The sequence below is a fragment of the Myripristis murdjan genome, chromosome 7, assembly GCF_902150065.1.
Source record: "Myripristis murdjan chromosome 7, fMyrMur1.1, whole genome shotgun sequence".
Taxonomy (NCBI): Eukaryota; Metazoa; Chordata; class Actinopteri; order Holocentriformes; family Holocentridae; genus Myripristis; species Myripristis murdjan.
In genome coordinates this window covers 14,449,369-14,463,369 of record NC_043986.1, presented here as the reverse complement: position 1 = coordinate 14,463,369, position 14,001 = coordinate 14,449,369, and the positions used below count along the sequence as shown (strand labels likewise).

At 40.0% G+C, this 14,001-nt stretch overlaps 1 protein-coding gene across 2 annotated transcripts; it reads right to left on the bottom strand.

The window, feature by feature from the left end:
• Positions 1-70: 70 nt before the first annotated feature.
• alas2 (aminolevulinate, delta-, synthase 2) lies at positions 71-10,434 on the bottom strand. Of its 2 annotated transcripts, none has more exons than XM_030056791.1 (10): positions 10,334-10,434; positions 8,628-8,982; positions 8,049-8,144; positions 7,645-7,867; positions 5,941-6,125; positions 5,451-5,630; positions 4,313-4,477; positions 2,491-2,759; positions 1,545-1,707; positions 71-767 (listed from the first exon to the last, which is right to left on the bottom strand). In XM_030056791.1, the coding sequence occupies exons 2-10, from the start codon at positions 8,959-8,961 to the stop codon at positions 604-606; spliced, it is 1,779 nt and encodes a 592-aa protein (XP_029912651.1). In that variant the 5' UTR covers positions 8,962-8,982; positions 10,334-10,434; the 3' UTR covers positions 71-603. The 2 variants fall into 2 exon arrangements, with proteins under 2 accessions (XP_029912651.1, XP_029912652.1); XM_030056792.1 differs by having other exon boundaries at positions 8,628-8,977; positions 10,334-10,428.
• Between the last annotated feature and the right edge of the window lie 3,567 nt (positions 10,435-14,001).

Genomic DNA, 14,001 nt, shown 5'->3' with positions numbered 1-14,001 from the left:
AATTAATAATCACAGCAACACAAAATATTCTATACTAGAAAAAAAATCTGAATGGCAGAGATCATCAGCATCATGAATTAAATTTGTATGTTTATTATTCCTCATGTTATCAACCAAATCACTTCTACTACAAACTGGCCAGTGGATGTCTTTTAAGTTTTAAACAAAACATGAATAATATCATGGAAAATGGAAATAAATGGTGAGTATGTTAGATGAAGGATGTAATGCCACAGGAACATAAATACCATAATTTAATCCAAACCATCACACCTAGATTAAATATTTTAAAAAGTGCCCAGTGTGCAGGTTTTATGCTCTTACAGGGGAGGAGGCGCACTTTTCTTTAATATCCACGAGAGCAAACACAAACACAAGTCACTTCAGTCAGTGTAAATAAATAAAAATATAAATAACCAAACACTTAAATTTTGTCTTTATCACTGACATTAGAGGGCCTCCTTATTGTAAACACAAGAATAATATATGTACATTTGTACTATTCTCAGTGTCATATTTTCTGATTGAAAATAACATACTATGTAGAATTAAATTTATACATATATCTGTAATTCATGTCAAGAATCTACTTTTGCTTTGCTATTAGGCAGACACAGTTATGTATTGTGGCTCCATGTTGCCAAAGTAGGATTTTTCCCACTCGCTCATGAGGTCGAAGTGGAGCGGGCGATCGCAGAAGGTGCAGGAAGCCGTGGCCGGGCTGTTCAGCAGAAGCCCCGCCTCCTGCCACACCTCCACCAGTTTGTCTGTAAAGGAAAAACACAGAATAAACATTTTACAGCGTGAACATTCAATACTGAGGGAGGGTTTAAGTGAGCGCTGTTTAGAATCATCTAACAGTAAAAATGTGGAATAATAATTTGGCAGGTGAATCTATATGGCTCTCATTGTTGGACTTACTGATATATTACATGCTTATTCCAAAGTTTTTTTGTTTGTTGAGTCCTCATTTTCACAATTTTAGCGAGTACAGCTTTAAGGGCACTCGATGTAGGTTTTCCTTGTAAACTGCATTGCATTTTGGAATGCTTAATGCATTTTTTTTTTTTTTTTACTTCAGCACATGTAATATGTTGGCCCCATGCTCATGGTGCTGGAAAAACATCTTGTGCAAACAATACCAGGACCCACTTTTCCCTCTGTGCACATTAGTGGTTCCAAATAACACTGAGAACCTTAGATGTCAGTGTCAATTTACCCTATTTGTCTTATCTTTCTTTAAAAATTTGTGCTTACTATTTTAGCCATTTCCACAGTAAGTTGCTCTATCAGTAGTGTTATCGTAAATGAAACATCAGTGAAATTACATTTAACATCTCAACAGGACATTGTCATATTTTACTGCACTTAAGTAACTAGTGGGTGCCAAGAGGCCAATATATGCTTACAAAGCAAAGAGAGACACAAAGGACAAACATAAATCACTCTTACCACCATTGTCCCCACTTAACGTGATTGGATGGCTACCACAACAAGTAATTTCTATGAGGAAACCCCATGCAGAGGTTATTGGAGACACTCACCCACAAAGTACTCCATCATGGCCGGGTTGTGATGAGGAGAGGGAGCCAGACGGAGCAGTTCCTCACCGCGAGGCACCGTGGGGTAGTTGATGGCCTGAACGTAGATGTTGTGTCTCTCCAACAGGGTGTCACACACCTTGGTGTTAAGCTCAGCGTTGCCCACCTGGGTAACGAACATAAAAAAGCAACATAAGCCACTTGGTTGATGCTTTTAGTTAGTATGAAAAGTGCATCCACCTTTTGTAGTGGTGACCTGAGCTGCAATCAAATCCATAACTGTGCTGCATCTATTGAGCTATAGACAGTGACACTGATCAAAATGGATGCATTTTTCTTATATATGTCAGGTACAAAATGGTGTACTGCCAGAGTTGATGATATGGAGAAAATATCAAATATCAATATCTATTACCGAATATCTCAATATCAATACTGTGACAAGACAGCAGGGATGAATAATGGTGCTTTAATGTAGATATGCTGATCTAGCAGGCAGAGGCAAATAAAAACAGCTAGAACAATCTGATAAGGTCAGAAAATTGCTTCCCTTTGTTGTAATGCAGCCTTTAAACCCAGGAAAGGACAACACATACTGTATGTCATATCACAACATTAGGATATCCAAAATCCAAGATGATATCAAGTCTCATATCCTGATATCACTGCCATACTGACGCAACACCCGATCTTATATTACGAAACATCTTTAACTTCAGAGGTAAAAATTTGTTGAGTCATTTCAAGTACTGAAAGCACAGAATAGAAGAGTAGGTGAAAAATGGCAAAGTGATTCTTATGATGAGACAATTCTCCATGTCACCAGTGAGATTAGTAATAGGCTGATAATGGTTCCTTTGAATTGTTGCATATTTTACTGTAGGTGACATTGCTCTGACACAAAAAAGACAGGCCTGATAGGTGTGGCAGCAGCATCACTGGTTCCTACCCGTATAGGGATGATGTGGCTGGGGCAGTTGACCACAGGCAGCCCTTTATCCATGAGCAGCTGCCTCATGTGTTTGACGTTCCTCTGGTGGGCCCGGCGAAGAACTTGTCCCTCGGGGCTCTTCAGCACCCTGACAGACTCCAGGGCTCCGGACAGCACCATGGGCGGCAGCGCAGTCGTGAAGATGAAGCCGGCCGCGAAGGAGCGCACTGTGTCCACCAGGGCGGCGCTACTGGCAATGTAGCCGCCGACACAACCAAAGGCTTTACCTGGAGTAGGAATAACAGAAGGAGGTGTGCCAAGTGAGGACCTTTTAGACTCCACTGATGTAGAATGAGCACAAGATGTGAAGGTTGAGTCTGCATGGTTCACATTATCAGCCCGACTTTTGATGCTTATTCTACAAATTTTTGTCTGCTGAGGATAAATGATACTGACTTCACTCAAGCTTCAATTTTGAATAGGGTACCTATAAAGTCCCCATGAAATGAACTCCCATCACTTTTACTTGCGCGAAAACTTTTATTACTTTTATTACTTTTATTTTATTTTTATGCATTCCTTGGAAAAACAGTGTGTATTTCACAATGACCTCATGCTGAACTTGTAAGCATAAATAAAAATTTCAGCCAATTAAATCTTCACATTTTTTTTTACAACCCAGCCCACACATCTTCCAGCTAGCTCATCAAATAAAACTATTTTGCTCTCCATAACTGATATCCTATTTGTTTACCCTTTTGAAATGTCCCTCTCTGCGTTATTTTTTTTTTTTCTTACACATATTCCTCAGGTCAAAATCCTGTTATAAACAGAGATGCATAAAATCAAATAAATAAGAAACCATTTGATATCCCTATTCTGATTGTTCGGAAAATTATGTTTGGAAAATGTTAGTAAAATTAGAAAAATTCATGTCAAATCTAGATTTGCACAGTGCAGGGTAAAAATGAAAGCTGTAATCCAGGATTGGTTTGTACTGGATTTGAAGTTGACAGGGGCTTGTACCTAAAACCTTACAGCCCAATATGAAGCCCTGGTGAAGGATTTATCTCTTATGACCAGACTGGGAGTAGAGCAAGCACCCAGCTGATAATACCTCTGCTTCCTTCGACAAGAGCTGCGGCTCCTCACTCAACCAACACCAGGACAGCATCATGCCCAGTGAGAGTTAATGCAGCTATATCAGCAATATGACCGTGTCAGTGAGTGTAATTGGCTATAAATGGGGTCGTAGCCAAGACGAGAGACACTTGGTGTGACCTAGGCCTAATCTATGACGGTTAGAAGCTGTTTGCCTTGCCCTGTACACGGAAAAAATTGTCTTAACAAGTCATTTAGTTGCATGTAAAGGGGAAATGTCTGCCAAGGGATGAGATAATCCCATTTGTTTCAGTGCTAATCAACTTGTTTCCAGAATTTTCTTGAATAAAGTGCCATTTTCTTGATACTAAGTGGGCTGATCAAGCTTATTCTGCCTTGTTTCAACATAGTTACACTTAAAACTCTAGAAAAAAATGAAACTGAAATTGAAACAAGTGGGATTGTCTCATCCAGAAGACAGTTTTTTTCTTCTTTCTGCCTTTTTTCAGAAAAAAATATATCTAAGACTTAATATTAGATTAAATTAGCCTACTTGTTAACATGGATATTTTTTTGCAGTGGGTAACAAAGAGAGATGGTGTGTGTGTGTGTGTGTGTTTGATGTAAGCAAACATGCATCACAGCACAAGTGGTCCCTTGGATGAAGGTAAGAGTTGGAACCAAGCAAATGCTTTATGTATGTGGACATTATAGATAAAAAATAAAGCCAGTTGCTCACCTAAAGTCCCAGAAACAATGTCAATCTTGTGCATAACGTTGTCCCTCTCGCCCACTCCAGCTCCACGGGCTCCATACAGGCCCACAGCGTGAACTTCATCAACAAACGTCAGTGCTCCGTAACGGTGAGCTACATCACACAGCTCCTCCAAAGGACATATGGCACCTGAAAGCCCCCAGGAGTGAAACGGTATAATTGGCATGATGCAGTAGTGAGTGAACTGTGAAAGTAAAGGAGTGCTGTGAATGCCACTATTGCATAAGGCAGATGAAGATATATGCTTAAACCTGGGTGCAGAACATCTGTTGTTCTTTGTAGGTGGAGATGTTTAAGAGCATGAAATCAATCTCAAATCTAGAAATCTAGACATTTACATTAAATTGAATTTGAAAATTTGTTTTATTTTCAGTTTCAAATGATAAAATAAGCCCCTAACTCCTGGTAGATAATAGCCATGGTTGCCTAATCTAGTTCAATTCATACCACTGGCATATCTGAAATTTGGTTGGGGTTGAAGAGGGAAAAACTGTTTTCTCCCATGGGACACAGTAATGACAGCAATAAACACAAATGCCGACTGAATTATTCTACATTGTAAAAATACCACTTTCGCCACAGATGGCTTATCCGTTGTCAGCATTGTAAGTCCCTTAGCAGTCAAGTTGAAATAATGCAAATAATATCAGTTACATTCAGCAGAGAATAAAATGGCACTAATCCCATTTTAGTGACACTTATTGTCAAATTAACTTTTATCATTGGTAATTATCTTGACTTTTTCTGTTGTGTTATATTATATTTTATTTATTTATTATGTTGGCTCACCCATGCAGCTTGAATTGTCTTTTTTCTTGTCTCTTTTGAAGTATTTTGTTGATTGTATGAGGTAATGCAACACAAAATTTGAGGGAGGGTAAGCTGTGACTATCCAGTGATCATCATAAGTCAATAATAAGTCTACCGATATGTGCCATGTTGCTATGAATGAATAGTAAGATTTATGTCTGTCTTCTCTGCATATAAAACGATGAATAAACTGAGTTCAGATGGATTTACCCTCTAATACATCTCTGACTGTTTGTGCAAATAAATTAAATCCAGAGGATCTCTACCATGAAGTTTTTTTTATGCTACTCACCATCCATTGAATGCACGGTCTCAAAGGCCACAATTTTGGGTGTCTTGGGGTCGGAGCGGCGCAGCAGCTCTTCCAGGTGCCTGCTGTCATTATGGCGGAAGATGAAACGTTTGGCTCCACTGTTCCTGATGCCCTGAATCATCGATGCGTGGTTCCCCGCGTCAGAATAGATCTCACACCCTGTATGCCACAGTAAACACATCATGAAACCAATGGAGATGACTTGCCACACACAGTATCAACACCCAGATGCTGTTCACCTGTTTGTCCAGAGTGTATGAAATCTAAAATGCAGCTGTGTCTGAAATATGAGCAGCATGCTAGACAATATCATGTGCAGGATTTCTAAGATGTCACTGAGAAACATTTAAAATCATGTTTTTGTAGTCTGTAGGCACAGACGCTCTGGGGTTGGACATGAATTGTCTACCTATGAAAGGATTTGATCTGTGGATTGACTTTTGGCTCAGAGGTAAAGGTCAGATTTTACCTGGCAGCATCTTGGCCAAGGTGAAGAGGGTGGAGTCATTGGCCACAAAGCAGGAGGAGAAGACCAGAGCTGCATCTTTCTGGTGGAGCTCAGCCAGTTCCTGCTCCAGCATCACATGGAAGTTACTGGTGCCTGAGATGTTTCTGGTTCCACCTGCTCCTGCGCCGTGCCGGTCCAGGGCATCTCTGGGAAAATACAGAGTTAAAGTTTTTAGACTTGGTCCAGGCACAGCAGGGTAGGTGCTGGGTTGAATAGGATACAGCAGTAAAGCAGCATGAATCCACACACTTTTCTACATGGCAGGAAAATATTTATTGTTACATAGGATAGATGAATTTCTTAGACTCTGTTGCATTTGAACTGCTGACTACTGGTTTATAAACTAGATCAAATATACAGTGTTTGGCACCATTGTATGCCGATGTAGATTTTGTTTTCTATAGATTTGTGTATTCAGTCTTGTGCCTGTGTGTTTATGTTCATGTTTGTGTGTTTGTTATTGTTCTGTTGTATTGCCTAGAACGCTATCTCTAGGAGGTTTCTGTCTCTGTTTTTGTTTGGATGGTGTTTATGCTTATGTCTGGGTGATATTTATGTATCATGCTGTGAGCTAACAGAAGGTTAACATACCGGAATGCAAATGACCAGACACAAAAATAAAGTATCCATTCATTCATTTGTCAATTCATATTGTAGGACAACATTTTGGGTCACTTTTTCCCTTTGACCTCTAGGCATCTGTAGAAAGGCTTAAGTGACACAAAACATTATTGTCATGGTTTCGTGTTGCTTGTGTTTTGTTTGGTTCTGTTTCCTGTGTGTTTCTGTCATGGTTTTGTGTTTTGTTTGTATCTGTTTGCTGTGTTTCATTTGCCTGGTTCTTTTTAGTGATTTCACTGAAGACACTGGGAGGAGTCCTCCCAGTGCTATACCTGTCCTGTGTCTGTTAATCACCCCTGATTGTTCTGATCCCTCCCAGTGTTTCCCTCAGCCTATCCTCTGTGTTCTCCTGTCTTGTGCCCCAAGCCCCTTCCCCAGGTGTGTCTTGTTTGATCATTAGTTCTTGTGTATTTAAGTCCTGTCTAGAGTTCTGTTCCTTGTTGGTTCATTGTGTTGTGTTGCATTCTGCTTCCTGCCTGAGTTACTTGTGTTCCTTGTAGTGAATTAAATTTTGTTTTTCATTGAGCATTTTTTGCCTGCGGCTCCTGTTTTTGGGTCCTCCACCTTCCATCCACCGTGACAATTATGCTTTCTTAGATGGAGGTTAGTTTGAGTATAAATTTGGCCTGATGTCAACATGGAAAATTGTGTAAGATTTGAGATTTGTTTCAGGCTTTCTGATGAGAAATAATTCTACTTTTGACTGAGAATGTAGTTTTACCAAAAGGAAACTTTAAAATAAGGATGTCTCCTGCAGACATGCTTTATGTATTCATGATGTTATACTTAAGTCTACACAAATTAATCAAATATAGGAAGGCCCAAGGCCTGGAAAATTGTCCCGAATAAGAAGATTATTGTTAGTGAAATAATGTTGCTGCTCTGGAACTAGGTCACCAATCAGCCACTGATGAAAGTGTCTCATATTCACAGTGTTTGCCAGACAATGACAACTCAGAAACCGGAAAAAAAATTAGCCCTGTGGGTAATTTTAATATCAAAGAATAAAGAATGCAGCGCTAGGTTTACTTTTTCTCATTTTACCTGATCCCCTTGAGGACCTTCGGGTGCCGACTCATCCCCAGATAGTCGTTGCTGCACCAGACAGACACCTGAGAGCCCTCCCTCCCTGCGATAGAGTAATCCTCAGCAAAAGGGAAGACCTCAGCACTCCGGTTCACTGTCTTGAAGACACGATATGTGTGGTCCCTCTTCTTGTCAGCAATCTTCTCACTGAAGAAGCTATCGTAGTCGTAGCTGGGGGCCACTGCAGGGATGGAAACACCGGGGGGGAATATTTAGATTTTGACTTGAAATCATTAAAGCTGTTGTATATTAAACTAAGAACCACCTAAGTGCAAACACAAATTGGAAAAATAACCACAGACCGCATTTAATTAAATGAGTAATATTTGAGGATTGCAGTCCTTTTCGCTCTCTAAACTCACCCATGTTGTCTTTGAGGAGATGAGTGACAGCCTTGACTTGAGGTGATGCTGGGAGGACTGAGCCCTTGAGATCCTTCAGCAGAGAAGTAATCATACCTGTGAAAGAGGAGAGCAGGCCCATGCATGAGAGGCTGCTGCACTATTTTTTTTTACACATCCTGGATCTTTGTTTTAAGTTAGAATTTAGTAACACTGCAAAAACCTCCATCATCAACAAGTCACTTACTTTCATATTCAGTGTCAAAAATCTTGCTTTTTCTAAAACAAGTAAAAAAAGAGTGGGATGAACTAATCTCACTTGTTTCCCATGTGATTTCACTTGTTTTAGGATTTAGTATAAATATGTTGAAACAAGGCAGTTCACATTGCTCTTGTGTATAAAGAAAATGATTCAAGAAATTTCTGGAACAAGATGATTAGTGTTGGAAACAAGTTGAATTATCTCATCCCACTGACAGATTTTTTTCTCATTTGTTCTAAAGATTTTGATGGTTCAACAGTTGTGCCATTTTGTAATCGCTGAGGTGTTTGTTTACTCATCCTAATGTCTAGATAGGATTGTTTACTGTTTATGCCCACCTGGGTTGGGCTCTGCCTGCACGTCCTCCTGTACCTCAGGGCTGGCTCGGACCATCCCAATCTGGGAGCTGACAAACGGACAGCCTTTCGACACAGACACAGCCACCTGAGTAGCTGACTGAGCGAACTGCCTGTTTTGGTTCACTGTCACTGGTGGCCGGCGGGTGGGTGAGGCGTCCAGCTTGGCGTCCAAAGAGGACAGGCCGCCAACACTGACCTGGCGAGCAATGATGGGGCATTGATTGGCCAGAGTCATCAAGGCGGCCCCTGTTCTCCTCAGAGCCGGCTTCGGGGCAGACTTCAGGAAAGGGCAGTGATGAAGGAAGGCAGCCATGGTAGTCAAGCTGTTCCTACTCTGCAAGATTAGGGCAGAATTTTAAAAAAAAAAATCTTTTTTTTTTTTTTTTATACAAAACTTCACATACTGAATGTATTCATAAAAGCTATTTTACAAAAGGAAAGAGAGCACTGTAATTTTATTGGTTAAAAAGGAAGAAGCCTGCCATTTCATAGCTGGCATGATGTAACCCATTTTCCCTTGAAACTTTTCCATTTTTGGAAACTTTCACAGAAAAGCTAATAACTCATCCCTACAGCACAGTAAGGGTACCAAAATGTAAAATGTAGTGGATGGGGGTACGATTGCACTTAAAAATTGAATTTCATAAAACGAAAAACCCATTATTGCTTATAAGGTTGGAACTGTTTGGAGGTGCCATGAGCACTCCAGCTGGTTTGTTCAGTTTTGCTGCAGAGAGCAGTAGGTGCCTCCTCAGGGTGCGGCAGGTTGCTGCTGCTTATCTTCACTCTGCAGGCACATAAGTGCGACTCTGACAGAGACGTCATTGGCTCAGGCTGATTACTGCAGTAGGCTGTTGAATAATCCTCTATAAAAGACGACGTGAATGCATTTAATTCTATCGATTAGCAACCCACCGACTGTTGTGTCCCATTTCTTCACCATTAAAAGTTTAATACATTTTCTAATTCTAGTAAGACACAGGGTTTAATGTTAGCTGTAATCACTGGCTGGAAGTCAGGGATTAGCAGACCAAATGAAGACAAAACACGAACTGACGCAGATTTGCATTTTGTTTATGAGCACCTCCATGTATAGTTTAGTTTGCAAACACACTCCTGCTGCATAGTATCCCTGTCATGCAGGTCCTGTGGTTAACTGATAAAGTGATTCTCAGGATCATTGCCTTTTTCCTGTGGTTGGAGGTTATCTTAAAGTCAGTCTAAACACGCTCTTGACAGTGGCTTATAACACTGCAAGTAGGATTTTTTCCCCTCTCTTTCTTTTTCTTTTTCTTTCTTTCTTTCTTTCTTTCTTTCTTTCTTTCTTTCTTTCTTTCTTTCTTTCTGTTGCCTCGGCCTCTCCTCAATTACAATTACAAGTCAAACAAGGTCAAACATTTACACTTTGTGAGCATGGCATTTTTTTCCCCCACAAAACAAATGATTAAAGGCTAAATAACACTACTGCCTATTAGTATGACTATTACAACTGCTACAACTAATAATAGTAATAATACTCCTACTAAAACAGCTACCAATAGTGCAACAAGGCTTACAGCTGTTTGCATCGCAACAACAACAACAACAACAAATACTACTATACTACTACTTCCATTAATACTACAGCTAAAAATTAGTTATAACCTAAAATGACTACACTGAAGAGAGGTATTGTGGGATCTCACCTGTTGACCTGCACTGAGGACGAACTTCAAAACAGCAAATAAACAGAGGGTCAGAAACTGTCACAGCTTATTAGAGAGATGAAGAGCATTATGCAATCTTCTTCACTCCCACCCTTCAGAGGCGTCACAGGGTTCAGACAGCTTCAGGGGTCCAGTCAGGGTGTGTGAGTGTGGGCGTGTGTGTGCGCGTGTGCAGGCGCGTGCACGTGTGCGTGTGTGTGTGTGTGTGTGTAAGTGTGTGAGGTTGGGGGTATGGGAGATGCTGATTAGGTTTCCCTCGCTATATTATGTTATGGTGGTGTTTGAAAGTCTCTTGTTTCAATGTATAATGTTTTGTTAAAAATTTCTCACACAATGTTTTATATTTGTTATTATAATTTTAAAAAAAGGTTGTTTGCATTTACTTAAAGTCATAATTGGTAAATATTTTGGTATGTCCACTCTTTGCCTTAATCACAGCTTGCACTCTGTCAAGCACTGGTTCTTCACAATTCTTCCTTTGCAGAATGTGAGAATCCAAGTTTTCAGCTTTCTTTTTGAGCATCGCAGAGAGTGTCTTGTGATGTTAGCATGTTTCACCTTTTCCCTTTTCAAATGTTCCCAGATATGTTCTGTGGGCATGATATTTGATGGCTATGGAAGTTCAAGTTCAAGTTGAGTTTTTTGGTGGGAGTTTTTTCTTGAATTGAGTCAGGGGGTGTCGTCCTGTTTGCTGGAAACTTGTAGGCATGTAAAGCCCTTTGAGACTGTAAACAGTAATATTGAGCTTAAAAAACAAAACAAAACAAAACAAAAAAAAACCCTGGCCTTAAATGTGGAGGGCAAGCTATGCAAGTCAGAACCCCTTACTCTTCCTTGGACTTCAAATAGACCTGGCACAGCTTTGATGTATGTTTAGGTTGCTGATGGAAAGCCAGAGGGGATGCCATGCTTCTGTAGATTTTTTTTTTTTTTCTGAGTATCTTATTGATTCTGTGCAAATCACCAACTCGGGGAGAGATGAAACTTCCCTGCATATGAATGTTTCAACTGTAGGTTTATAGCACAGTTGCATTAACTTCTCATGCGGATGCTCCCAATAAGCTCTTTACTTGGAGCTGTGAAGTTCAAGCAAACAGAAAAAAATGACTAGTTGCTCTATATGATCAAACAAAGATCAAGAGAGTGTCGGGTGCTCATGAAAATGGGGAAAACAGAGTCTTTAAGAGGGCAATCCAGGCACTTCAAACATCAGGAAATGTGATAACGAGGAAGGAAATATTTTAAAAAAGCCTTTATTGTAGCTGTCACATTTCCTGACATTTGGAGTCCCTGAATCGCCCTCTTAAGAGAAAAATTCAAGCTTTGATGGGTCTGTAAACAAGACTTCCTTCCTCTAGACTTCAGCAGTGAAGTTTTTGTATTTGGCCCAAGCTTAACATTTGGACTCATGTTTCATTATGGAGGAAATGGTTTGAAAACTGCTACTCTGCCAATATGCATCCTTTAAATGTTTCTCTATATCTATATTCTCAGGTCCTCTCTCAGTTATCCCCTCATGTGAAGGATGAGGCCATAATAGGACATGGGCCATTTGGGCTCTGCCAGATCTATGAGGTCTCTTACTCCCCTACATGGGGAGTTGGGGTCCACAGGTGTGGAACCAGCTGGGCCTATTGATGTATCTTTATTCCAGGATTCATGGCAATCAAGACGCATATAACCACACAAAAATTAAACATCACCATTTGCAGTGTAGCAGCTTAACAGGGGAAATGCCAACCCATCACGCTAGCGTTATTAACACTGAAAAGAAAAGGCCAAACCAGTCAAAATAGCAGACAGCTGCTTTTTTTCAAGGCCAGTAGAAAGTGAGTGATGCAGACATATTTTAAGGCATTTTTAAGGAATATCAGCCTATACTCTGAACACACTTTGTAGTGTTTACAGGAATATTATAGGAATATTATAGTGATACCATATAAGTCCTCACAGGGATCAAACAGAAATATTATAATAATACCATAAGCAGCACATTTTTGTGATCATTTTTTTTTTAAATTGGTATTTAAACATGGTTATATGGGAGTAACAAACTGATCAAAATTAATAACATGAATAAAGTCACCAATGTCCATACATTAATCAGCAAAAAGGGAAAAAAGGCAAACAACCAAAAACAACACAAACCTAGTTTCCAGTGTGAAACATTTTCTGTTTTTGCCTGGTCCATGTCTATGGAATCAAGAAGCCATTTGTGTATACTGGCACAATGAGGAGCTTTCCATCTACAAGCTTTTGGTCACTTGGTGGGCTGTGAGACCAGCGAGACAGAGCTGTGTCTGCATATTGCACATTTCCAACTTGGAGCTGTCATTAAGCAACAGAACCATTCCCTACTGGCAAGTAGGGAATGGTTTTGGACAATATGCTTGATAGGAACTCTGAAACCCTCTTGCAGAGCTCTGTGGCCCTTGGGCGCTCTCACACCAGATGAGGGAATGTGGCCACTGCATTTTGAGTGCACAGGCAACAGTTTGGTGATGGTAATGCTTTCATTTTATGCAGTGTGCGAGTGGTGAAGTATGTTCTGTGTATGAAATTCAAATGAATAATTTGACAGTTGGAGTTTCTGGAAGATAGCTGTTTCATGTTGCATGTTTTACCAGATTAGTTTCCAATTTGGCTGGAAGCTATTTGAGCAAAGGTCTGTCAATAGATAGGGGCTCACAAGAGGCCTTGTGCAAGAGTAAATATATTGTCGAGACAAGTCCACTGGGGTTGGTCAGAGCTGTGTGAAATGGATGTGTGGAGAGGGGTGTGTTGTGCATGGCTGTGTGCAGTTTGAGATAGAAAAACAAAGATGTGCCAGGTCAACTGAAACATTTTTGGATGTCTTGAGATGCTCGGAGGCCAATGGGACCATCAGTGTCAGAGGAAGTGTGCACCCCTTTACTGCTGAGGGAATGAAATTAGTTGGTTTCCGAGTCGGAAATTATCATTATGGAAAATAGGAGAGTGAAGACACTAGGATTTTGGAGGAGTTTGCAGTGTTTTTCGGAAAGATGTCAGGTGGAGATCACTTCAGTAATAATCGAGACAAATTTATTTCTTGATTGTCTGAGTGAAATGTTGGAGCAGATCAGATCTTGTAACCTGTTAGGATGAACCCAGGGCAGGATTTAACCATTTAGAGTCTCTGTGCAATACAAATGACCAGTAATACCAACTATTTTTTTTTCTCCAGTGGTCTTTAGATGGTGGTAAAGGTAGCCATAGGCAGCACCTTAAAGCACTATCCCACACATATTTTGCTGTACATGAACAGTCAATACACTGATTTATTTATTTATTTATTTATTTTTGCTTTGTTAGTCTGGTGTTTTCTAGTTACAAAGATCTAAAGGTAAATGTTCCACTGGGCTGCACTGACTAACATCGATTAGTAATAGGCCTGCTATGACTAACATAAACTAATAATAAAATGACTCATTCATATATGAGAATATATTTAAACAATCAAGCTCTGGGTTTCATAAATGTAAAAGTATTATTTATTATATTGCACTTCATTTATTTGATATCGCTGTCCAGTCGTAATGGCATTATTACAGTGATGCCAGAAAGCATCATAAACTCAAAAGTGGGAGCTTGGTTAGGGTTTTCCCCCTCCAGTATTGTCTTCATTC